Source organism: Trachinotus anak, unplaced genomic scaffold, assembly GCF_046630095.1.
Source record: "Trachinotus anak isolate AG129_WGS33_773 ecotype Australia unplaced genomic scaffold, CSIRO_AGI_Tana_v1 ptg000001l, whole genome shotgun sequence".
NCBI classification, from domain to species: domain Eukaryota; kingdom Metazoa; phylum Chordata; class Actinopteri; order Carangiformes; family Carangidae; genus Trachinotus; species Trachinotus anak.
This window is the reverse complement of record NW_027273852.1, coordinates 24443199-24469801: the sequence shown is the minus strand read 5'-3', so window position 1 is coordinate 24469801 and position 26603 is coordinate 24443199. Positions and strand designations below refer to the sequence as shown.

Sequence of the window (26603 nt, the reverse complement as noted above, 5' to 3'; positions counted from 1 at the left end):
CTGGAGAATCACCTAGCTGAGGATTTGTTAAATGTGGATGAAGCTGAAATAGTGCTGGGGCAGCTATGATGGATCTGTTTGAATAAACTGATTTGACTATAGGAAATCGACTCTGTGGACTGAGGTAGAGCGGCGGCTCAGTCATCGTTTGGTTTTCATAGATGGGTTAGTAAGACAGAAAAGGATCCACAGCGTTCATCCAGACAAGAGGTCGACCACACTCCAACACAGACACAGTACTCTGCTGCTTCCAACTTTGTCCAATAAAGCACTTTATTGTCTTTATTTTTCACATCATAAAAATGACTAAAAAGGTGTCGGCAACATGATGATCCCACTTCCCTTCTCCATCTTTTACTCGGGTCAAAGCTTTGTGGTGCAAGTGGATCTTACTTGATTAAAAAACAGTATGTTGCACGTCTATACAGTTCATTCAGAAAGTCCTCAGACCCTTCACTTTTCTCTGAGAGCAGGAACCATGAGGAGGAAGGAGCTGCTGCAGAGCTCAGAGACAGGACTGTGTTTAGGCTAAGTGAAGGTTCAAGAGCTCAGTGTCCTCCATCATTCTGACATGACAACCAGGACTCTTTGAGACCTGGACCTGGACTAACTGAGACATCAGGGTCTTGGTAAGAGAGGAGACATGTTCACTCACCACCAAGTTGATGATGTTAAGGTGACAGAACATGAAATTCAAAGATGAGCTGTTTGATCTCAGTAAGAAATGTATTTTTGATTTTAACAAGCTGTGAAAAAATCAAAGAGGTCTGAAAACTTTCTGAATGCAGCCTGTGGAAGCAAAGTCCTTACACTGTTATTACAGTAATCCTGACTGACAGAAGTTCTGTTCTTAAATACTTAAAATGGCTAAACAGAAGGTGAATACTTACATCTCATTTTACAGGACATTTTCTGGTAGAAACAAGAGAAAAAACACACACTTCATCCTGAGGCAGAACGACAAGTGAGTCACTCACCTTGTCAACAGGTAACTGACCCTGAAGACATATGCTCATCTGAACGCATGAGAATCCAGGGCCTGTACTGACACACAGCAGAATGGCTGTGTTTGTTCCCACACCCACGTTACAATGTGTTTATACAGCACAGCAAGGGTCAGAAGGTCAGCATGGCCTTGGGCAAATTCTTTTTATAAACTATTAGATAATAGGCCAGAACATGATCAAAGGCTAATTTGAAAAATTGATTGATAAAAATGTAACTGGAATTCACTGAAGTTACTGTTGACATGTGTTGCCATAGCCCACAGTCACATATAGAGACGGGCAATCTGGCAAAAATATCACACAACAATCTGTTTGGGTAGATTCACAGTCCATGATCTCAATAATGATCTACATTCTGCTCTGATTTACTGACTTGAAGTTGTGATTCCTTCCACCACTTAACACTTAAATTATACAATAAATTAAATATCTAAATATGGAAACTTTTAATGAGGCAATCTGTACGATTCATCTGAAGTAGATCACATGTCAAAGTAAAATGGTCCACCCATTGTCACATCTTACATGTCTGACTGATTTACTGATTTTTTCATATCACACATCATATATCGGCTATTTCAGAGGTCTGTCAACAAAGCAACAGAACCATTGGAACTTCCTGTCAGAACTTTTCAGAATAAAAATTTCACATTAGCTTGGAATAAAGTGAAGTTAATGTACTTTTATTTTGTATGCAAACTGGCTGAAGAGGAAGTGATTGTGTGCGTCACTGTTGCTGCTGCTGATGGAGATCTGTTCAGCACCAGCTGCTGTGCACTAACTGACTACAGTGCAGCTTCTGATGTTACTGTGTGTCAGTCATTCACGCTCACCATGGATAACAGAATAATAATCATCTTTTGGGAGGGGTGTTCTATTTGGACGTTATAACTAAATGTGTGACTGTCAGTCTGATATTATAAGATTTAAAAAAATCTGATCATCAAAATAATCCGGCAGGCCAGTTTTGGCCCGCAGGCCACCAGTTGCCGACCACTGCACTACAGGGACATTACACTGTACCTGTCACCACATTCAACACATGAAGACATGAAACAGTCAAACTGAATGAACCCTCAGTTCACTACAGCAAACAGCTGCTCCCTCACTGAAACTGATCCACATTTTCTAAAGAACATGAACGAACCAAAAATCTGAATCTAAACCAGTGACAACGAGGTTTACATCAGGATGAGTGATCAGAGCCAGTCCACAAAATCTGTGTGTGAGTGTGTGAGTGTGTGAGAAACTCTAGCCCCACAAATCTTCGGTCCGGCCGAACTTGTAGATCAGAGTGCTGCAGAGAGAGAGAAGGGAAACTGCATCACCTCCACAGCTTCAGTACATCAGAGTCAGAGCTTCAATCGATCTCTAGAGCAGTGGTTCCCAACCTGGGGGCCGGGGCCCACTGCTGGGACACGAAGGTGTTGCAACTGAGCTTTCAATTTACCCTAAAGTCACCTTCATCCCCTAAGTGCAGCTTCATGTTGTACTCACCTAAAAAAGATGAAGGCGTTCTGAAAGAACACAGCAAGCCCCGGAGCCACGTCGTTCTCTGACAGCAGAAAAAGAACTCAGTCAATAACAGCAGTGATTGGGGGTTTCACACTGTGCTATCATTAAATATACCAGTGGTACTATCAACCACTGAAGAGACTACCAGCAGTAACAACCAACCCAAGACCAGCTGAACTAGTCTTTGTAGCCACCACTAGGCCCTGAGTCAACTGCAGCCAATGACAGAGGCCACAGTCTGCTCTGGTTATGAAGGTATGAAGGTGAAAAACACCACTGATCCTGGTCTGGGAACCAAACCCAAAGCTCGGTTCAGACCTCTGCAGTCTGGGCTCAGCTGCAGCTGACGTGTTTCCTCCAGGTGTCTGATGAAGACAACATGTTCACCTGCTCACTGTCTGTCGCACACTGTGAATCAGTGATGAGGTCCAACACAAAGGAAGCGAACCACATCACAGGGATTCATTTTTTTAGTACAAGTCCAGCTATACCCACAAACCTCTGCCCATGTTTTTTGTTTTATTTGATAATTCTTTTTTACACAGGCACTAAAACTAATTTTTAAACTACATGAATGAAAGAAGAAATCTGAGCAGACCTGGGAGGAACCAACATCAACTGCAGTCTGGTGTTAACCTGCAAATGAACCTGTGTCATTTTGGACCATGAGTCTGGATCCACATCAGTGGTCCTGAGAGGAGGAGGAGGAGGGGGAGAAGGATGGAGAAGTTGGTGGAGGTGGAGAAGAATGGAGAAGGTGGTGGAGGTGGAGAAGGATGGAGAGGGTGGTGGAGGAGAATGGAGAGGGTGGTGGAGGAGGGTGGAGAAGGTGGTGGAGGTGGAGGAGGATGGAGAAGGTGGAGCAGGTGGAGGGACTCACTGGGCACCACGTAGGCTCCAAACAGGATCCAGATGGAGGCAATGAGGGAGCCGAACATCATCATGAAGCCAATGAAGAGCCAGACACGAGCGCCTGCAACAACAGATGAGCTCATCACTGTGACAGGGGACCACACCCACTCTGACAGCTGACCACACTCACAGATGACAGATGACTGAACCAGCAACAGAGTCAGGTGAACCAGAGCATCAGCACTGTCTCAACCACCATAGTTTATCATCAATAGACTAGCTAATGCTAATACACACACCAACACACACACACACACACACACACACACACACACTAGAAGAACACACCTGTCCTACCGAAGCAGCCCTCTCCATACATGTCTCCTCTCACCTGGCCATTAGAAACTGCATTGATCCTAAAAACAAAGACACAGTCTGTTACTCAGAGGACAGTCCAGCTTCAACCTGCACCAACTGTTCCTGAAGGCTGCAGAAACAAGACAGACAGATGGACGGATGGACGGACGGACAGACAGGCAGATGGATGGACCGACAGGTGGACGGACAGACCTACAGCCTGAGAGTCCAGCACTTACATAAAAAATGCCACAGTGGAGAAGACGCCACAGGTGTGGAAGGCGTGGTGCATCTCTGTGAATGAATACGTGACAGCTGCATCGATCATGATCCACCAACCTGTGAAGAACTGGAGAAGAGGGCACAGAGCTGATGTCAGAGCTGTCTGAGGACGTCATGCAGCAGCATTATAGGACTTATTTTGTTGGGATAGAAACAAAGAGAATTGGGGGGGATTGGGTGGGGGTGGGAGGGGGCATGAGCAGTGTTCATGACAGTGAAGTAGTTTAACTTGATAATGTCTTATTCACTACAGTACCAGCCTCTGGTCAGTTCACTCTGTCCCAGTTCAGGGGCCATATCCTTCCACCCTTTCTGGAAAGTGATTCATTAGTGGCACGCAATGAATCTTGGGATATGTTGGGCTGTCAAGGATCCTCCCGTTGGATCCGTCACAGCCAAGGAAACGAAGGAACCTTTGAAATGGGATGGCCTCTGGAGGATGTAGTCCCTGAACTGAGACAGTCATATCTACAGTAATCAGCTGAGCACAGAGCAGGACGCCTGCTCTGATTGGAGCTCAGCACCGCTAATGAAGCTCTGCCAATTTAGTGACAAACAGTGCAGCTACAGCAGATCCACCCAGTCCTGGAAAAAACCCTGCAGCTGAGAGAAGACAAGTCCTGACAGATCCTCATGATCAAACCAACAAGGGGAAGATGATGACGATGATGATTTAGAAAGCAGATCCAGAAGCTGCTGCTCAGCAGATAGACAGACGCGGTGTTCTATCACTGACTCATGACTCCATGCTGGAGTGACAATGGACATATCCTGATGTGATCTGAGTTAATAACACCTTACGGCTTTAAAACCAGATGAACACTAGTCTAACATCTGATCATGTGGTCAGTCATAGTTGACTAATGTAACAGTGGTTACATAACCTTTGAAACAAGTTACAATTTAACTGTGCACGTGCATGTATGTGCATCACAGGTACACTCCGGTACATAACCAAATAGCCATACACCTCAGCTACCCTCCTCTGCTCTACATCCAGGAGATCTATAAAGACAGATGTTCACAAAGGGCCTGCAGCATCATCTAGGACTCCTTCATCCCTCTCACAGACTGACTCAGCCCATTACATAAACACACTTAGCTCTTTTATTGCAGCTGTGCACTTGTTTTATTGTGTAGATTATTTTATAATGTGTCTGATGTTGTGTCAGTCTTTCATGCCTTAGTCTTAGAGAAATATTTAATGTCATCAGTATTTCTATAGATGGAATGATAAATAAACTTGAACCTAAACCCCCTATCATGATTTTACAGTCGTGTCCTTCACCTGCACAAACACAGTCATACCCTAATAATTCTCCAGGAAAGATTCACATTTCTGTCTATGAGAGTCATTCAGCCACTCTCTCAGGCAGACCACTGACCAGAACTCCAGCCACAACAGAAGCCAAGGTGTTCCTCCTCTCCCCCCAGTCGAAGCATTCACACTCTGGCCAGCGGAAGTTGTCCAGGAAGCCAGCCATTTGCAGCCCACGCTGTATTCGCCACTTCCTTTTTCCCTGATCCTTGTCTTTACAGGTACATCAGTCCCCCTCCTGGCTCCGCCTCCGTTAATACCTGCTTCACCTGCTGTCTTCCAGGAAGTAAGTGACTCTGTTGAAGTTGCCTGTAGACACATATATGAAGTACAGTATTATCTTCCATAGATGACCTCTGACATGATGTCAGGTTTTGATCAGGGTTTTGGGCTGCTGTGCCAATCTTCGCTAATCATTCACAGTAATCCTGCTCAGAATTTTTAGGATCCCATATTCATTTAGTATTCAGCATAAAATCAATCTTACAATCAGCTCTAGTTCAAATCAATTCAATTCAGTTTTATTTATACTGTGTCAAATCATAACAGAAGTTATCTCAGGCTCTGTTCATACAGAGCACGTCTAGACCGTCTCTTTATATTATCATCATTATTATTATTATTATTATTATTATTATTAAGAGAGACACAACATTCATTCCCATGATAATAAAAATATCTATAATAGCAATAAAAACAAATTACAGAACATGAAATAGGACTAATAATAAGACTAATAATAATATTTCAAATACATGTAGAATCATTGTCATTGGTTGATTTTCTACCAACATGTGAAGCCGGTGTTAATGACGTCACTAAATTGTTGGAAAGGTAACTGTCACTGTTGGCCTTGGAGAACAAACGGTGTTCAGCCACCATAAGCAGTGCGGCTCAGTGAACAGACACACCGAGGCTGCTGTAGCTTCAACATTAGGCTGACAACACTCTTCAGTTCATCCACAGCAGCCTCATTTACCGAGACTCCTTCCCAGGCTGAGTCAAAGCTGTGATGTCAGGAAGTTAACGGCAGCTGACATGAGTGACGCAGCAGCTTCTCTGGGACGTCTATAGGCGGCTAACGGCTAGCACAAATCAACCATGACCATGACCGAGTTTAAATAACAACCACCACCAGAGAGTTATAGCCCTCCGTGAAACGTTCTGCCCGTTAGGGTCACCGCTGCCCACCTGCTCACCAGTCCGTCACTGCTTTCAGTTTCCACTGGCTCCTCTTCTTCTTCCTCTTCCTCTCCGTCATTGTCGTCTTCTTCTTCTTCTTCTTCTTCTTCATGCTTCATGAGTTTGCAAACACCGAGATGGAACATTACCGCCACCAGCTCCTGACGTCACCGCCGTGGATTCATTCCTCTTAAAGCTATAGGCAGCAAAAAAAAAATCGTTGTTGAGTCACTGAGCATCCCCTGGAGTTCAGTGAAATCCATCACTACGTCCTCACAAACTGAGTGACCATGCAAGAAGTAGACTAGTAAGGGAAGCCACCAAGACACCTTTGACTACTCTGAAGGAGTTAAAAGCTTCAGCAGCTGAGATGGGAAAGACTCTGCATACAACAACTGTTGTCTGGGTTCTTCACCAGTCAAAGCTTCAGAATCAGAATCAGAATCAGAATCAGAATCAGTTTTATTGCCAAGTATGTTTCCACATACAAGGAATTTGTTTTGGTGATTGGTGCAGTTGGAGGTTCTTGGAGGTTCTTGTAAACAACAGGTTTACACAGTTTTAGTTTCTGCCTGTATGTGGGAATCAGGTGGACCATGACATGGTCAGAGTGGCCCAGTGCAGCCCGGGGGACGGCGGGATAAGCACCACTGATTGTGGGGTAACAGTGGTCCAGAGTGTTCCCCTCTCCGGTCGGGCAATTAACAAACTGTCTGTATTTGGGCAGTTCGTGGCTGAGGTTACCTTTGTTAAAGTCACCAAGGACAATAACTACGGAGTCCGGGTTGGTCCGCTCCACACACAGTATCTGCTGTGGCCTGTGGTGGGATGTAAACACCGACCAGGATGATTGAGGTGAACTCACGGGGGGAGTAGAAGGGCCTGCAGTTTATGATGAAAGTCTCCAGGTCAGGAGAACAGTGCTGCAGGATCACTGTCACGTCTTTGCACCAGCCACTGTTTGCATAAAAGCAGATTCCTCCACCTTTGGTTTTGCTGGACAGCTCTGTGTCGCGATCCGCTCTGAAGAGCTGGAAGCCGGCCAGCTCCAGCGCAGAGTCCGGAATCGATCCACACAGCCACGTCTCCGTGAAGCACAGGACGGCAGATGAAGAAAAGTCTCTGTTCCTCTGCACCAGTAGCTGAAGTTCATCCAGCTTGTTGGGCAGTGAACGCACCTTGGAGAGAAAGATACCTGGGAGCGGTGTGCGGAGTCCGCGCCGGCGGAGACGCGCAGGCGCACCGGCACGTTTTCCTCTCCTCCGGCGTTTCACTGCGAGAGCAACGGTCAGTGACCTCTGACCAAAATGTCCAATAATCCCACAGGTGAGTCGAGAAAGGTGGAAAAAAATCCTCTGGAGTAGTTTCTCTGATGTTAATGAGCTCTTCTCTGGTGAAAGAGCTCCGGAAACCAAAGCAGAAAACTGGATTTATAAAGAAAATAAGGCAAAAAACTTTCCTGGGAGAGTGGCAGAGAGAAACTCACTGTTTAAGGAAGTTCATATTAAACCTAGAATTCGCCCAAAGGCGTATGGGAGACTCCATGGTCAATGGAAGAAAGTTCTTTGGTTTGATGAGACCAAAATTCAATTCAATTTTATTTGTATAGCGCCAAATCATAATATACATTATCTCAAGGCACTTTACAGGGTCAGGTCAAGACCTTACTTTGTTACAGAATAAACCCAACAGTTCCCACAAAGAGCAGCGCTTGGTGACAGGGGGGAGGGAAAACTCCCTTTTACAGGAATAAACCTCCAACAGAACCGGGCTCAGGGTGGGGGGGGGGGGGGGGGGGGATCTGTCTCGACCGGTTGGGTTTGGAGGGGGGGGGGGCCAGGAACAGCTGTGTAGGTGATGGTGTTATCAATAATAATGACAGATAACAGTGGTTAATAGTAAAGATGAGTAGTGGTGGATCTGGATCCTGCTGCTCCAGAGGCAGAGAGACCTGCAGAATGAGGACAGAGAGAGGGAGAGAGAGGAGAAGCACAAACTACGGGAGAGAAAAATACAAAGTTAATGCCATAAAGTGGTCAAGCGAAAGAGTAGAGAGGTAGAGAGGGTGTCTGCCTCCCGAACCCACACTGGGAGCTGGTTCCACAGGAGAGGAGCCTGATAGCTGAAGGCTCTGCCCCCCATTCTACTCTTACAAACTCTGGGAACCACAAGTTGACCTGCATTTAGAGAGCGAAGTGTCCTATTGGGAAAATAGGGAACTATAAGCTCTCCAAGGTACGATGGTGCCTGATCATTAATGGCTTTGTAGGTGAGGAGGAGGATTTTAAATTCTATCCTGGATTTTACAGGGAGCCAATGCAGAGACACTAACACAGGAGAGATGTGATCTCGTTTCCTCGTTCCTGTCAGTACTCGTGCTGCCGCATTCTGTATCAGTTGGAGGCTTTTTACTGAATTTTTGGGACATTCTGACAATAAAGAGTTACAGTAGTCCAGTCTTGAGGTAACAAATGCACGAACTAGCTTTTCAGCTTCCTTTAGACACAGAATGGGTCTGATTTTTGCAATATTGCGCAGGTGGAAGAAGGCTGTCCTAGAGACTTGCTTTATATGTCAAGTAAAAGACAAGTCCTGGTCAAAAATGACACCAAGGTTTCTGACTGTAGCACTGGAGGACAAGGTGATGTCATCCAGAGTCAGTATATTATCACATAGTGTATCTCTGAGGTGTTTGGGGCCAATTACAATAACTTCAGTTTGTCTGAATTTAAGAGTAAGAAATTACTGGTCATCCAGGTTTTTATGTCATACCTGAAGCTTGGCTACCTGGTTAGTCTCACCTGGCTTCATGGATAAGTACAGCTGGGTGTCATCTGCGTAACAATGGAAATGGAGCTTTGTGACCATCAGACTAGACACTATGTTTGGCAGACACCAAACACACCATCCCCACTGTGAAACATGGTGGTGGCAGCATCATGCTGTGAGGGTGACCAAAAAGCATACAGCGAAAGCTACACAGAAATGATAACAAAAAGACAACAAGGTGAATGTTACGGTGGCCCTGAAGGTCAAAACACAACATTTCAGAAAACAAAATAACATTTCACAAAACAAAACAACAATTCACAAAACGAAATATTTCACAAAACAAAATGACATTTTAGATTACAGAAAGGGCGGGACAACACCTATTGTTTGTGATTGGACACAGTCCCTGGCGATAATTGCAGGTCATTTCCTGTTTCTTCTGCCTACTCTCAACAGTGTTTATAAAGAAATTTCAAACTGCGTTTGAAAGTATGGAGGAGGAGACTGAGATTATAGGGGAATATTTTATGTGAGCTGCGAATCGGAAGCTAACTTCAGTGCCGTATAAGACGGAACATACATCACTTATAACAACATCACTTGTTGAACAGTAGCCTCCCTCGTCATTTTAATGTCATGATATGTTGACAGCATATTAAGAATTACATCATACGTATGTCCTTTGTTAAAATATTCCCCTATAATCTCAGTCTCCTCCTCCATACTTTCAAACGCAGTTTGAAATTTCTTTATAAACACTGTTGAGAGTAGGCAGAAGAAACAGGAAATGACCTGCAATTATCGCCAGGGACTGTGTCCAATCACAAACAATAGGTGTTGTCCCGCCCTTTCCGTAATCTAAAATGTCATTTTGTTTTGTGAAATGTTTCTTTTTCTGAAAGGTTGTGTTTTGACCTTCAGAGCCACCGTAGAATGTGGCCAAGTCAAAGCCCAGATGTCAATCCAATAGAGAGAAGGGGTGTTCATGCCAATCCCCCTGCAACCAGACAGCGCTTGAGCAGTTTTGCAAAGAAGAATGGAGTAAACCGAGACCTCCACACAGACTCAGTGCTGTGATTGCAGCCAAAGGTGCAGCTACTAAATACTTACTTGAAGGAGGTGAATATTTATGCAACCACTTATATTTTATATATTTCTATTTAACATTATTTTGTAGAAAGTTGTTTTCAATTTGTCATTAGAGATTTTGTTTGTAAATTCTTGTCAAAAAGGCTAATTATATTGACCATGATTCCATTTGTAAAAGCAATAAAAGGGGAAAACATCAAAGGGGGTGAATACTTTTTATAGGCTTGGTATGGATGGCAGAGGATGTTCCACAGCTCCATCAGGACAGAGCAGAAATCTTGGTCACTGGCTCTGAAGGTCAGTGAGAGAAACACTGGCACTAAACCTAATTAAAGTGAAAAACATCTGTTTCAAGTCCCACATTAGAAACTGTGTTTTATCATGTGAAGATCACCAGAGTGACAGTTTCTCTCTCCATCCAAAACAGACAGTACCGCACTGCTTGATTACCTGCAGGATTGACTGTTGTACAACTCTGCTTCCTGGTCTCCTGAAGAAGAAATTTCTTAGCTGTCTTTTTTTGCACCTACAGCTGCAGCCATCCAATTTTATTGTGTAGGTGAACCTGTGCAATGACAATAAAGACTATCTATCTATCTCAACCACAAGTGCTCCAAAACCCAAAGCTGACTAAGACCAGAAAGAGAGTCCACATTACACCAGTTTAAAGTCTCTGCTCTGGCTGCCTGTCTGCTTCATTATTGATCAAGATTCTTTTGCTGTTTTTTAAAGCTCTTAATGGCCTCAGTCCTACTTATTTATCAGATCTGCTATGAACCTTCTAGACCCCTCAGGTCTTCTGGTTGTGGCCTTTTACTTAAACTCAAAGTCAGAACGAAAACCCGTTGTGAAACCCTATGGATTAAAGTCAGAATCCTGAGTTCACATAAGAGTCTAGAACTTATCCCCTTAACTTCTAGAACTGAATCTTTGAAATTGCAGAAACACCTTGAATTTGACTGTAAAGATGGAATACACCCATCAAGGATGGTCCTCGTATCAACACATAAAAAGCAAAATACAATTCTGCATCAAAGTTAATCACAAAGGAACTGAACAGTTGATAAAATTGGAAAAGCTGGAATGACTTAACTTTATTCAAACATCAAGTCACTCAAAGAGGCAAAACGCAACACTAACAATTAAACATAAAATACTTCTCTCCAAAGCATTTGTTTTAGCAGTCTGTTATTACAGAGTTCACAGAGTGTCACATCTGTATCTCCAGTCTGTCAGTGCGGGAGCTTAGAAGAAATCTGCTGCCGAAGGTCGTCGTTTAGGTGTGCTCTTTGGAGTGTTCAAACTCTTCTTCCTGTTGGCGTTGGGTGTCTTTTTGATGGTGCTGGAAAATGGGGTGGGCGGAGACTTTAAGACCCCAAACTTGGGTTTCTGCTTTGGGTCAAAGGCCACTCGTGATGACCCATCTGGACTCACCAGCAGGCTGCGATCAGTCTTCTTAAACTCTGCATGATGCCATGGAAAAACAGGAACAAACAACACAGTTACACCAGTGACCTGTCTGACACCTGAGCCTGACCACATCAAAGTATAGGTGTACATACGCAGCTGGACAAAGCAGCTGGTGACCATCAGTGGAGTGGACAATCTATTTCCTGTTTAAGTTGCATGCACATGCCCAGTGTACCTGAACGGTCATGTGATGTGTGTTTTCAGGCGTGTTGGTATGGGCAGAGCTGGTCGTAGATTGTTCTCATCTTTAAATGAACGTACTAGTGTGGGTGTGACCTCAGGCATCTGTCCATGGCCCAATAAACTAACTTCTCTCTCTGAAGATGCTGCCCCCATCCCCCATCCCCCATCCCCCACCCCCACCCCCACCCCCCATCCCCCATCCCCCACCCCCACCCCCACCCTTCTGCTCTGAACACCTCTTTAATGACTTTTTGACTAAATATACAATTTCACAATGAATACATATCCATTATTGATCAGAAATCTCTTACCAGCTGTTCTGTTATTCTTCAGACCAAATGTCACCTTCTTAGATTCTGATCTGGGTGTTTGACTCTTCTGTGGAATAAAAACAAGAAGTAGAACACAAAGTCACATACAGTACAACATTATTCCAACAACAACTGGGCTGCACAACCAGGAGGAACGTTTAACTAACATTTCAGAAAGTTTCTTGAGAAAAAATTTTATTTTTAAGTGGTACAAAATCTTTCACTCAACCTGAGCTGGAGCTGGAAAACCTGCCTCTGGAGATCGTATCTGTTGTTCTGTTATACTGCTAGACTTAGCCCCGGTGACCCATGAAGGAGAAAACATTACAACATACCAACGACTTGTGGGTAAACCCGGATAAAGTGTAGAGGAGTCATATATGACAATCTGAGTGAAGTGATGGTGATTGTCTCCACACATGAGAAACCAGGATGTAATGAAGAGTGATACAGTGAGCGAGCGCCTTCCGTTTGTCTGTCTTTGAGCTCACAGGACTTCTCTTTGTTGTTGGTTCATGTGGAGTTATCACATTTGGACCTATGCTAACACCAGCTAACAGTAGCTAACACTGGCTAACAGTAGTAACAGTATCTAACACTTGCTAACAGTAGCTAACAGTATCTAACAGTAGCTAGCAGAACATCTGTCGTGGTTACAGGGCTCCTACCAGCTGTGACAACATGTGGTTGCTACAGTTGTCACCTTGGTCAAGTTTAAACACATTCAGTCTGAAGTTACTGTCATCAGCAAGTGTGTTTGTTTTAACTGGAGATACACACCTCCCCAGACTGATCACACCCCCACATGCCCTCAGTCTTGTCAGCTCGGCTACAGCTGTTGTCAGTGTTACTGTTGTCAGGTAATAACACGTAGATATTTTTACTTACGTGACAGTTCCAGTGGCAGACTTATAAATTGTGGAATTATATTTTTATTTAAAGGACATGAACACTTTGTGCTCGACTGTTCCTGCTCAAGTCACATCCTCCCAACTCTTTAAAAACTAATAAATGAGGTCACAACATGTAGTTCTGGAGACACCTGCTGGAGCAGGAACTACCACAGAGAGGTTTAAGTACTTGGCAAGTGTGTGTGTATGTGTGTGTGTCAGTGTTTGTGGACAGTTTTTCTCACTGAAAGCATCACTACCATGTAAGATACTGTCAGTAACTTCACAGGTGTGTAGCTGAGATCAAAATGAAGATAGTGGGTGTGGTCTGACCCATGACGACTGAGGACTGATGTGATAATTTAGTAATCTGGATACACCAGTACTGATGATAACTGATATTTAATGAAGTACTAATGTGGTGTTAATAATACAGATGTGATAATATGGTGATGACAGATGTTATGGATCATTGATCACTGTACACTATTCTCTGTTACAGACTCTTCTACCTCCACTCATCTCTGATTCATTTGACAAAAAACTATGAATAATGTTAAAGATGAATTTGACTAATAAGATCATCATTTAAAATTTTCTGTAGATATTGTGATAATATTGTTATTGTGTTTTCTATTGACTTCAGTAGTTGTGTAGTGAAATGTGATGTTGTGACGGCCCTGGCTAAGATATGACGCTTAACACAGGGGCCCCGGCTGGGACCTGGAGCCTCAGGTCAGTTCTGCTCAAACCACAGGACACAATGTTCCCATCCTTCCCCATGACTGCACTGGAGGAGTTCCTTCCTTTGATCATCTCAGGAATGTCTGATGTTAGAGATTATACTTTAGCTGGTCGTCACTGGCAGGATGTGTCTGAGTGCTCTGGAGGTGTAATCGCTTCATTCAACTTTTAGAAACATCACCAACATCACAACAAGTCAGAGTGAATGAAATAAAGCTGCACTCAGAGCTGATGTCTCTTATGATCTTGCTGTCCTCTTTATTTTTGGTCTACAGCACCACCGTGTTAGATGAAGTAAAGACTTGACCCCTGAAGTACGGAGTAGCTTAGAGGAGGAAACCACTGTCCACCATGACACTGACCAGCTCAGCTCTAACCAAACAGACAGCTGTGGTTTTGTGTGTCCAGGTTTTGAGATACATCTCAATGTGTTGTGATCTGAGTGAAGTGACCCTCTCAGGCTCGGCTGTTCCTCACCTTTAACTTCCTGCTGGACTGGGGGGTGCTGGAGCTGCCTTTGGTCCTGTAGAAGAGTGGTGTTGGGGCCACAGTGTTGCTCTGGAAGGTGATGAAGTCTGACGCAGATGCTGAGGTCTTCGCCTTCTTCGGAGACATTTTAGTGCTCACAGGTGTGGACAGCTCTTCAGCGTCCTGAGGAGGGAAATCATTTCAGAGGACAGTAAAGTCTCAGCGTGATCAGACACCTCACCTCACCTCTAACCTTGTCACATACTCACATTTCCCACGTTTGTCTTCTTGTCGACAGTCTCTTCATCTGTGAGGCCGTTGACCAGTGCGGCCTCCTGCTCATCGGCTTCAAACTCAAACACCACAGGGATCTTCCTCCTCTTCTTCGGTTTCCTGGAGGAAGAAACCGCCTGGGTTTCACCTAATGCAAGCTCTGCATCCACACTGCCAACCACCTGCAGCTGGGTTTCATCTCTGACCTCAGTTGTCTGGCTTCCTGTCGCCTTTGGAGTCTTTTTCTTCCTTGCTGGTGTTGTCATGGTGATCTCAAACATCAGTTTCTCCGCCTCCACTGGAGGGGTTTCCTCTGCCATTCGCTCCTCTTCCTCTGTAGGCTTCTTCCTGTTCTTCAGCAGTGTCACTGCGCTTTCAGCTACAGGAGGTGAAGCTTCAGGTGTCTTCTTCCTCTTCTTTGTCTTTTTTAGTGTCACTGCAGCAGTGTGTGGTGATGCTTCAGATGTGACCTCAGTGTTTGTATGTTGTTGGTCCACCTCATCCTGCGCCTCAGCCTTGAGGCTCTGTTTCTTCTTCTTCTTCTTCTTCTTCTTGGCAGGAGTTAGAGCATCGATCTCTGATTTGATCTCTGCCTCTTTGTTGACCTGTGACTCAACCTCCAGGCTCTTCTTCTTCTTCCTCCCGGAGACTGGAGCATCTGCTGCAGGACTCTGCTGCTCCCCTGTCTCTGCGACCTCAGGTTCAGGCTCAGGGGTGTCCCTCTTCTTCTTCTTCGAACAGGTTTGTGATTGGTCCTTGCTGTCAGTGGTGAAGGGCTGTGGTTGGCTGGTTTCCTCTGTGACTGTGACTGAGGACTGTTTCTTCTCCTTAGAGAGGAGCAGGGTTTGTGTCTGACCCTGTGAAGGAGCTGTGACTCTCACAGATGAGACGGAGCTGGGAGGACACTGTGGACTCTCTTCAGGCCCTTTGACTGTACTTGGAGCTTGAGCCACAGTCTGTCCCTGTTCAGACCCCTCACCACCTGCATTCCCACCCTTTCCTGCTTTCTTCTTCTTTTTCTTCTTCTTCTTCTTCTCCTCCTCCTCATCAGTAGAGTTTATGTCTGCTGGGTCACTGTTGTCTGTCCCCTGCTTGTTGAGTGAGGATGTCTCCTTCTTCTTCCCTGCAGAGACACAGACACAGATCAGTTACTCTTCACACGTCAACGACTCAGAACTCATTCAGTGGAGATTTTTAGTTGATTAGAAGAATCTTAGATTTGATTGGTTGATGTAGTGTACTGATGATGATGAGGAACACTTGCATCTACAGAAGCAGATTCACTCATCAAAATCACTGGACATGTCATCATCTATCAGGACAGTGATGTGAGGATATGGTCAGTCAGCTGATCTCAGTCCACCCACCATCTGAGGACCAGAGTACAGACAGAGACCCCTTCCCCAACAGGCAGCAGCTCAGGGAGAGATCCACCAGTCTATGGTTCACAGCCCTCATGTGTCAGTGCAGTCATGTGACCCCTGACCTCTGGGCTCAGTGTTTAAAGGGCTGCAGCTCCTACATGTGGAACTGCTCAGATCACAGCTGAGACCTGGAGCTTTAATGTTGTTGTTTTATCTCTGAGTGAAGGAGCTGAGGGCCAGAGCCTCAACTGTCCGAAGGTCTCAATGGTGACAAACATGGAGAGGATGTAAAGCTCCTACAGCACATTTCTTTGATGCACATGAAACAGGTTAATTGCCCCTGGTGGTGGCAGTTTCTGCATGATGTTACACACCTGTCTAACAAGGTGAGAGAAGAGGACATAACAGAAATGAACATGTTCATTACAAAAAAACGTCAACAGACATGTTGTTAATTAAGTTCTCTTCTGCTGCCCACATGTCCAGCTCTGCTTCATTTAAACTGACTCCACACAGGAAATGGCATCACCCACATTAAGCCTATATTCCTGTACATGTAGACCACATCTTTAATCCTTAAACTCTGACACCTGTGTTACCTTTTCTTTTCTTTGCTGCTGGGGTCCCCTCCTCATCCTTGTCCATGTGACCCCCTCCTCTCTTCATCCTCTTCCTGCTGCCGAACATTTCATCATCTTCGTCTGTGGAGACCTCCTCTGGATACTCATCCTGAGGAAAGATGCCTGAGAGAAGGGAGAAGGTCTGAACATCTGAGAGTGTAGTTCTGTCTTCATAGATGTTACAGTTGGTTTTAATTGGTAACATGAGATACAGCTCAGATGTACACACTCCAGGATTAACTCCTGTAACACAAAACTGACAACATTTGTCAAACTGTGTCACTGAGAACAACAACAGGCAGCATGGGTCCCCGGTGTCTATTCATTCATTACCACAGGAAAACTGTCACGTCTTCATTGAGTGGCCTGTGCTTCCTATCAGTACCTCACACAATCAATCAGACCAGCTGCAATCTGCTTCTAAAGACTGAAGTGCACAGAATGAATGAGTGGTGCAACACACACTTCTTCACTCACTTTATATTACAGGTGTCACGATTCTTTCATTTTCATCTTAGACCATTGTCTTCTCCTCTGACAGCTCATCATCACATCAGTGGTTTAATGTCCTGAACAACTTAATCTGCAGTTTCTAGCTCCTCTTTAAATGGTGACACCCTTAATATACACACAGCTCATGTGTATGAGAGCTACTGCTAAAGAAACACTGAGGTCTTAGTGGACCCTGTCTTCTGGATCCAGAATCATCATCATCCTCATGTCCTCCCTTCAATACATCTGAGGAAGAATCTTTTTGCAGCCTGATCTGTCCCTGACAGTTTCCTACAGAGATCTCCAGACATCAGCATCACTGTGTCCATGAAGGATCATGTGATCTGATCATGTGACTGTTGGTCATAGACCTCCACCTCCATGAGAAGCGACATCTGGGGAGGAAGGCCACATTGTCCCTGTTACATCTTGTCTTGGATTCAGCCTCACCTGCCCCTTTCCCTCACCTGGCACAAGACTTTTACAGACTAAAGCTCAGTGTTTTCTGTGGGTGAGGAGTTCATGTAGTTTATTTTTACATGTATCAGAATGTAGAAAATCTCACTAATGTTTGGTTCTGAACATAGATGTAATGCTTTATAAGAGGATATACACATGCAAGTGTTGACGAATGAATGAGTGATCCACAGTGATCCAGTGACCCACAGTGACCCACAGTGACCCAGTGAACCACGGCTATCCAGTGAACCACAGTGATCCAGTGACCCACGGCTATCCAGTGACCCACGGCTATCCAGTGAACCACAGTGATCCAGTGAACCACAGTGATCCAGTGAACCACGGCGATCCAGTGAACCACAGTGATCCAGTGAACCACGGCGATCCAGTGAACCACGGCTATCCACAGTGACCCACAGTGATCCAGTGAACCACAGTGATCCACAGTGTGTGCTGCTGTGCTGACTGTGTGAAGAGTGTTTACAAAGTGAACTCAGTGCAGACACATTCATGTTACCAGCTGTAAAAACATAAACATCACCTCCTACCTTCACCGAGGTCACGCAGCCTGAGGTTCAACACAAGGTGACAGAGAAGAAGAAAATGCATTAGTTTGGATTCAAGCAGAGGTCAGTGCAGTTTTAATATTAGATTAATTTCATACTACATATAATAACAATAATAAGTTAATACATTCATGGGAAAACAAGCTAATATCATCTGGACATTGGCGAAGGCATCAGTGATCAGTCAGATCAACGACCATCAGCTCCACCCTGGTTCACATCTACTGCTGAGATCTTAAATACACTGAATGATACACATGAGAAAACAGACACCTTTATTATGGAATATTCTTATTTATTAATAGCCAAGAGTCTTTCTTTAAATTATATGATGCAGAATAAATTTGGTCTCCTCATTTGTTGTGAAAGATGATGCGAGATGTTTCCGGCAGAAGCTGAACAGAATAAAGATCACAACAGTAACTTATAAAGAGAAAGACACAGTTTAGTCTTTTAGTTTGTCCTCAATTGAGGACTGAGAACACTCCTTCAGTCTGTTCTAATGACCAGCCTACACACACAGACACAGCAGAGTCACTACTCACACTTTGATGATCTTGTAGAGTCTCTGTCTGTTGTGACTCGGTGTGCTTCTCCGACCAGACAACTCCAACAGTTTCTCTGCCAGAGCTGTGTAGTCAAACTGCAACACACATCATCATCATCATCATCATCATCATCATCATCTTCTTCCACCTTCACCTTCTTCATCATCATCATCCACCTTCGTCATCATCATCATCCACCTGATGAAACATTTGCTAACACTGAGAAACTGAGTTCTGATCCCAGCGACTTAGAGCCTGTCAATCAGTGACATCATCAGTGACATCATCAGTTTCCTCACAGTCAGTGTTAAGTTTTTAACCTGCTTTGACCTGCTGTATCATTAAGGTCATGTTAACACCATCAGGTCCTGATATTTCTGAGTCCGCCACCATACAGAGGTCTGAGTGACGTCACCTTGGTCATCAGAGAGCGTAGGTGAGGCTCAGGTGAGCGACCCACCAGCTGCGTAAGAGCAGGAAAACAAACATGGACGTGAAGTTTGAAGTGAGGCTGTGAGGAGGTCCAGTGTTACCCTCACTCTACATTTCATCAAAGGAACACAAAGGTGTTGTAATTCCTCCTGAATGCATGTCGCCATTTTGATTTGATTTGTAGAGGACATGTGGGGACCTGTCCTCCACAGCTGTCTGTGTATGCGTCTGCTAGACAGTGTAACTGAGAGCTGAGGGGAGAAACTGGTTTTAGCTTTGATGTTGTGTTCAAGGACAATGTGACACCTAAGAGAGTTTCCAAACCTAACAACACAAAACAACAGATTCACATCTACAGCGTCCCCCCCCCCCCCCCCAAGCTCTCAGCAGTGAAGACAAACAGGATGAAGCTTAGTTTGTTTCTAACAGGTTAAATCTGAAATGGAAAAGAACGTTTCACCTGTAGAACTGGTCCAATGTCATCATCACCCGGCAGCTCTGTGTCATAGTTGTTGAAGTGAAGAAGATCATCATCCTCATCCTCCTCATCTGATTTACCACCTGAGAACAACAGTACCAGATATATTGACTTCATTCATACTAAAAACACTTATTACATGTTTTAAAGCCCATTATATTCTGTCTCTTTAGTTAAGAAGACACTTGTTGACATAACCCAGTCCCTGTCCATCACACCTGAATGTCCGAATGTTCCCACAGGTTCAGTGTTGACTATTCATGCACATACATAACTGAGCTGTCAGGTTTTCCATGACCTTGTTTCCTGAACTGCTTCATTAGAGAAGCTGAAGTTAATTATCGATTATCTTAGAAGAAGAAGAACTGGGAGAAGATCAGTTTCTCTGTCTTTTAAACGTACCATTCATCTGCCTCCCTGGGCTCTTCTTGCCCAGTGTATTGCTGGTTCTCTCTTTTATCTGGTCTTCGTGGTCAGACAGTTCCTCTGATTCTGAGTCCTCAGCTGCTTTCACCTCTTTCATCAAGTCCTCGATGGCGAAGGGAGCCTGGTCGATGATGGTGCTGAAGATGCTGTTGCAGATGGCTGCAAACAGAGTGCGACTGGAAAGACAGACCCAGAGGAAGCAGAGGAGGAGAACATGAGCAAAGACATATTGCTTCACTGTGTCTGTCCCACTTCAGACCTGGACCACCAGTCAGTCCTCTAGTCCCTCTCAAACACAGCATCATCTACATAAAGATCTATATTAAACTTGTTTCTGTTGTGTGCTGCAGCCTGTCAGAGGTTTCTACTGTGGCCAGTAAGAAAACAGTCAGAGAAGACGTCAGGTTTTCATCCATGAAACACAAAATCCCAAACCCTGCCCCATCCTCAAATCCTGAAAACCACATCAGTGACTCTGCAGGAAAAAACCTGAGACTTTACTGTGACAACGACCACTGACACTGACACTAACCGTCTTTCATGCAGCTGTGTGTCTGTTGTGTGTGACCTGAACCATTGTGTGGAACACGACAGAATCAGATCAGAGACTGATTGTGACATCACTGCTGACATCACCATCCAATCAATGGGTGCGGCTCCACTAACCAGCTGATCAGTGTAAGAGACAGTGGAGCAGTGGCAGCTGTGTGGACTCACTCTTTGGTTCTGGCTGCTGTTCTGCAGAACGGCTCGACGAACGTCAGGTTCTGATCAGCTGTGAGCTGTGGAAACAAAACAACGACCACATCAGGACAGCGTTCATGTGTTTCCTCATGATCCAACTTTTGATGAGCGGATCAGCACTTTGATCACTTATTAGTTTGAGTGCTTCATCAGGTCAAAACACTGTTAGTTTCATGGTGGTGCTGTAAGTATGGCTCATTCAATTTTGGAAAGGCCAGCTCAGTGTGCTCCACAATAAAAACCTCCTGGACCATTTAAGTCTGCCATGATGCATTCTCTGCTAATTAGCCTAAGTTAAAGAACAGTAAAATTATTTTTTTGAATTTTGACATCTGTTTTACAGCCTCAGGGACTGAGGCACTACCTTACAACAAGTAACCTGTGCAGACACATCACTTAGATCGGAGGAACATGTTGACTGAGAAAAGCCACAAATTCAAAGATCAATATTTTAAGAATCAATACTTAATTGAAACTAATTGGAAAATGTTTTTTTTTTTTTTTTTAAATCCAGCTCTACTTCCCAAGACCTCTTTTTAAGGAGAATGCTTAAATGCTTTTAAAGACTGAAGACTTGCTCCACTTAAAAACATCTAATAAAAACAAAAGGAGGTTTTTTTTGGATCAGTTTTTATAGTCATTAAAACATTGTGCTCTAATTACAGCCGAGCAACCTTTAGTCCATGTCTCAATTAACTCATCATTACATATTTTATTCAACAAGTGATTGTCTATGTAAAGGTTTCCTTTGTTGTGATTTGCCTCTCTGCTTTTCTCCCCTGAGGGCACATATTATATTTCATAAAGGTGGAACAATTTCCTCTTACATCAGCACCAAGCCTCTGCAGCTTCTATATAACTCCTCGTTTAAGCAGCTCAGTGTGTTGAGTATTAAAACAGAAAATCCAGCTCCTGCTATCATCCAATTTCTCCAGAATCAAAGGCAAGCAAAACAGCAGCACTGGACGTGTTGGGTCCAGTGGTGGTGCTGTACCTCTGCTGAGCCCACAGCTGCCAGTTCAGTCATGTAAAGGTCTAGGATGTGGAGCTGCAGCCCGCTGGGCGCTGCGCTGTCGCTCTGCAGGAGTTGAGCCACCAGCAGCTGCAGAAACCTGGAGACCACACTGAGGAGACACAGTCAACGATTACTCACCTCAGAGTCTGATACAAACAGATCACAAAGGTTTTACAGAAGACATGTCAACACGTCACCTCATCTCCCAGCTTCTCTTCTTCAGCAACTCAAACGTTTGTCTGAACATGAAGCGAACCAGCTGTTAGAGGAAAACAGATAATTAGCAATAGGAGAATAAAGATTATAAGAAGATCTACTGTCATTTAATTTGTAGACCACTGTTAGTGCGATCACACCTGTTTTTTCATACAGGCTAAACCACTGCAAGTCATGAACCTGGTCCTTTTCTTTCTGTATCTGGTTTATCCATAGTCACATCCAGCACGTAGTTCATCTATCATTACTGTCAGACTGCTGCTCAGCAAAGAAAGGAAGTGAGACAGTGAGACAGAGAGGCAGTGAGGCAGCGAGGCAGAGAGGCAGAGAGGCAGAGAGGCAGCGAGGCAGAGAGGCAGAGAGGCAGAGAGGCAGAGAGGCAGAGAGGCAGAGAGGCAGCGAGACAGTGAGGCAGAGAGGCACTGAAGCAGAGAGACAGTGAGGCAGAGAGATAGTGAGACAGTGAGGCACCTGTTGAAGGTCCCAGTTCACTACAGAGCTAAGCAGACTGACCAACCACTAAACCAGCTGCTATAACAAAACACAAAAGATGATCAGTATCAGCTGTGGATCAGCTGATCTCACTCTTAGATGATCGGTATCTGCAGCAAAAAATGTGATTGGGGCAATACTACTGAGAGTTGCTGATTATGACTCTTACTTCTATGATGATGACTTGGTTGGTAGATGATAGTTTAGTTCATATAATACAGCAAATGACTTTTTCTATCATCTAAAAATTTCTATCATTAAATGTGTGTTTTGCACTAATGAGGGGAGCTGATAAAGTCACTTACACCTTTAACCCAAATTCTTCAGTTACTCCATAGTACACCATCTCAGTTCAAATGCCACTTTAAAAAGGTAAAACTCAGTCTTCGTTCTCCTCACACTCACCTGGAAGAACTTGTCCATCCTCAGCCTGTCGATCCCGGTCCACTCTCTCTTGAAGGTCAGCAGGAAGCTCTCCAGGTATAAAAACTCTGCAGCGAACAGAACCACAGAGCTGCTCTCATCTGACATTATCTAATGGTCCTAGCTCTTATTAAATGAAGTGAGATTATGAAATCAAGTGTGGAAACTTACGTCCGTCAGAATCGTGGAAGCTGTGGATGAGGGTGGAGATCTGCTTTGACAGCTCCTCCTAAAGATGAAGAGAACTGAACACGTTCACATCTCAGAGTCTATGAGGAGCTCAGATCCAAATGTCTCTAATTAAAACAGGTTTCCATTCCCCATCAAGATGCTGTCAAGAGCACTGGTCACAAGAGGCCAATAACAAATCTATAAGATATCTATTTTAACTGATATTGTTTTTATTATAACAACGTGTATCACCATTTTTGTCAACGCTCATTCTGCAGCTGTTCACTTTACCAATTCAATCAATCAGCACAATTAATAGGCAACAGTTTTAATTACATTTTTTAATTATTAATTGATAGTTTTAATTATCTCCTAATCAACAGTTATTTAATATTTTCTAGTTCCACATTTTTAACTGCGAAGATTTAAGTTAAAAATATTATTTTTATGAATATTTGGTCACTTTGGACTGAAAGAACTTTTTACACACATTTTCACTATTTTGTGTCATTACAAAATAACAAAAAATACAAAATAATTACTCAATAATGAAAATAATGATTAATAGCAGAGAGGATGCACCAGACAGCTCAGATCTGTTATTTGACAGTCTCTGACAGATACTGGGCCACAACTACTGTTTGTTTCCATCATCAATTAATATGCAATATATATAATATTTTTGTTTATAATTCATCCATGAATTATGAATAAATTATGGAAAAAAAACTCTAAGACACTAAGAAAACAGTAGATCCTCATTAGAGAAGGAACCAGAGATTGTAGCATTTAAAAAAATCACTGATGGTTAATTGATTTATAAAAGAGCTGCACATTAATACTGAACAGTCATTCAACTCTATGAAGATATGCGCAATATGACATTTTACAACTGATCATTAAACTTGACTGTTGAAATGAGTGTTTATGACAGTAAAGAAGGCAATAATAAGAATAGAAACAACTAAATAAATGAAACAAACATTAATTACAATTAAAGAAACATATGCATAAAAACAACTTAAAAACGCAACATGTTTACACTGACACACACAGCACAAATCACACACCTAGTCTTCATCTTTATTCGATTGAAAGAGACTTTTCCCGCCTGTGAAGTTCTTTGCAGACACAACATTACAACACAAAACATGACTGACATCCTTTATGACAGTAACGTCTATGAGCGTTTAAACTCCACAAATAATCTGTGATGACTTCACACAGTCGCTGCTGCAGAAAGACAGAGGAAAGTCCTACAACCCGGGAACCTCATGACTGCTCACATGTCGCCGTATTTTATTTAAAACGGAAGACTACACACTTTGAGAATGCAGTGAAGGAGATTACTGTGGCTTAATACTGTGAGTCATCTCTGGTTTATTAAACACTATATAATTGTTATATAATCGCATAAGAGATGTCACTTAAAGTAATACATGTATTTATTCCCTCTCTCTGTAGATTTAACCTTTATCTGTTGCAGCTCTTCCATTCACCTGTCACGACTCTATTCACACTTCAGCCTGTTTATAGTGTTACAGAAATGTTTCTTGTATGACTGCCAGTGTAAATTTAATGGAAAAGTGACCTTGTGTGTATAGTGTTAAACCCTCTGCACACACCCACATACATGTTCACCCATTACACAGGTCTGTACACCAAGAAACAACGCAGGAGACCCTCACCTGGAGCAGTGGTTTGTCCTGCATCCACAGGCAGTAGAACAGACCCTTCCACAGCTTCAGCAACTCATCACTGGCGAACCCACCTGTACACAGGGGGAAGGCTGCACGTTAACTGTGCACACATACAAAGTCGAACGCAGTGATGATCGATCAATTAGGTTTCTGACAGTCAGACAGTGTTTCAAAATAAAATATCATGTCGCAACAGTTAGCATAGTTAACAATCCGGTTATCTGTGCTACATTACAGCTAACAGGTGATCAGCTGTACAAACGAGCCTCTGAGCCAAGAGCTGACTTACCTCCACACGTGTGCTCTGCTCTCTAGCTAACATTAATAACACCAGAATAAGTGTCAGACTGAGACCAGTAACCTGTCACACAGCCGGTTCTTCATCATCATCATCATCGTCACCAAAATGCGTCCTTACTGGCTTTTCAGTTTACAAACCAGACTTAATGCTAGTTTGGCGTTTGCTCTGTGCTTGAGCTGTTGTTAACAAGTCAGAGCTAACTGGCTAACGCGCTCCGGCTAGCTTACCTGTCGCTTTCTGTGACCTGACATTAATGTATTTCCTCAGTTTCTTTATAGCCTTGGTTCGGATGGACTTCTCGTTGGAGGCTAACTTCTGAGCGAACTGGACCTCCGGCTCCTGAGTCGACGCCATGCTCACACAGCTTCACGTGGGGACTCCTCCGCTACGTCGCTCCCTGCGTCTCCCCACGTTTCCTCCTCTTTCTTCTTCTCCGCTGTAAACCAGCGCTGAGGTGCTGTACCGCCACCACCGGACTGGACAGAGACTGCAGGAAAAAAGCTTTCCTTCTTTTTTACGTCCTAACGCTGGCGACAACCACACAACCAAGGTTAGCCAGGGTTAAAGTGCATTATCGCAACCCACTATGTTGGAGTGTAGACCAGAGTTAAATCTCCTAAACCAAACAAACACACAAAAAATGAACTTTAAATGTATATTTCATACTGTAATTAGACCCGTTATCGTTGTCTGTTCTTTGCATGTCGTGTTAATTTATGATTGTATTATTATTGCTGAGTTACAATGATGTGTTTAACACTCCCAGCATCCACCACCTCCCTCACCACGCTTGGATCTTTGCCTGTGGGGCAGGAAGAGGCTCTGCGGGTCTTAGGTTTGGACTGTAGTCTGGAGAGAACCTTAGCATCAGAGGCTGAACAGCTGTTTTCAAGGCCTCACAATTGTTACCTGGGACTTTAGAGGCATGTCCTGTATGCTGTAGAGAATATCTAAATCACTTTAATTACACAAGCAGTCCTGGTTGAGTGCTCAGCCACCTGACTAACTATCATCTGTCTGCCTGCGAAATACATACCTTGAATATCATGAATGAATGTGGAGAATACAGGTAATTAAGAGATGAACTCGGGGTCATAGTCTGACTGAAGAATGACCATCTGAGTACAGTATTTCGACAGAATAAAACATTATAGACATTATAGAAGTCAAACAACAAAATAAAGCTAATTTCATTATGAGTTCAGTACACAGTAACTCCAGAGGCAGTCTGGATATATATCATATATGGTGTGTGTGTATATATAAGTACCTTAAGATGACTTCTGCTGTGATTTGGCACTGTAACAGAAACTGACTGTGAATGTTCACCATAGAACTCGTCTGTGTCAAACAGGCTCCTTCTTCTTCTGTGAAAACAACAACAACAACAACCATAACAACCATCTACACGGCAGAAGGACCCGGGATGACGTCAGAGCAGCG

General features: G+C 43.8%; 2 protein-coding genes across 6 annotated transcripts; both read right to left on the bottom strand.

Annotated features, from left to right (window-relative positions):
• Positions 1–248: 248 nt before the first annotated feature.
• LOC139625413 (transmembrane protein 50B-like) lies at positions 249–6652 on the bottom strand. Of its 4 annotated transcripts, none has more exons than XM_071485371.1 (7): positions 6523–6652; positions 5399–5640; positions 3971–4080; positions 3723–3790; positions 3403–3495; positions 2505–2562; positions 249–2304 (listed from the first exon to the last, which is right to left on the bottom strand). In XM_071485371.1, the coding sequence occupies exons 2-7, from the start codon at positions 5495–5497 to the stop codon at positions 2259–2261; spliced, it is 474 nt and encodes a 157-aa protein (XP_071341472.1). In that variant the 5' UTR covers positions 5498–5640; positions 6523–6652; the 3' UTR covers positions 249–2258. The 4 variants fall into 4 exon arrangements, with proteins under 4 accessions (XP_071341472.1, XP_071341482.1, XP_071341490.1 ...); XM_071485381.1 differs by having other exon boundaries at positions 6531–6650; XM_071485389.1 differs by having other exon boundaries at positions 249–2418; positions 6523–6649.
• A 4786-nt stretch (positions 6653–11438) lies between these two features.
• On the bottom strand, positions 11439–26586 carry LOC139625269 (ribosomal RNA processing protein 1 homolog B-like). Of its 2 annotated transcripts, none has more exons than XM_071485119.1 (17): positions 26431–26586; positions 25388–25647; positions 24848–24930; positions 23160–23217; positions 22971–23056; positions 22055–22116; positions 21837–21966; positions 20816–20880; positions 20075–20274; positions 19655–19755; positions 18760–18857; positions 18197–18216; positions 16677–16820; positions 14710–15836; positions 14450–14623; positions 12339–12405; positions 11439–11837 (listed from the first exon to the last, which is right to left on the bottom strand). In XM_071485119.1, the coding sequence occupies exons 2-17, from the start codon at positions 25512–25514 to the stop codon at positions 11620–11622; spliced, it is 2760 nt and encodes a 919-aa protein (XP_071341220.1). In that variant the 5' UTR covers positions 25515–25647; positions 26431–26586; the 3' UTR covers positions 11439–11619. The 2 variants fall into 2 exon arrangements, with proteins under 2 accessions (XP_071341220.1, XP_071341211.1); XM_071485110.1 differs by having other exon boundaries at positions 25388–25776; positions 26431–26581.
• Between the last annotated feature and the right edge of the window lie 17 nt (positions 26587–26603).

Bases quoted from the DNA above. Each gene is read 5' to 3' on its own strand.
- LOC139625413 (XM_071485371.1), bottom strand. From the start codon at position 5,497: ATGGCTGGCTTCCTGGACAACTTCCGCTGGCCAGAGTGTGAATGCTTC. The intron at 3,496-3,722 runs GTGTGTTCTTCT...CTGTTGTTGCAG, and splicing joins GGGCTGCTTCGGTAGGACAG to GCGCTCGTGTCTGGCTCTTC. The intron at 2,305-2,504 runs GTGAGTACAACA...CTCTCTCTGCAG, and splicing joins AACGCCTTCATCTTTTTTAG to CACTCTGATCTACAAGTTCG.
- LOC139625269 (XM_071485119.1), bottom strand. From the start codon at position 25,514: ATGGCGTCGACTCAGGAGCCGGAGGTCCAGTTCGCTCAGAAGTTAGCC. The intron at 20,275-20,815 runs GTGAGTCCACAC...CTGTCTTTCCAG, and splicing joins ACAGCAGCCAGAACCAAAGA to TCGCACTCTGTTTGCAGCCA. The intron at 16,821-18,196 runs GTAGGAGGTGAT...CCCTTCTCTCAG, and splicing joins GCTGCGTGACCTCGGTGAAG to GCATCTTTCCTCAGGATGAG.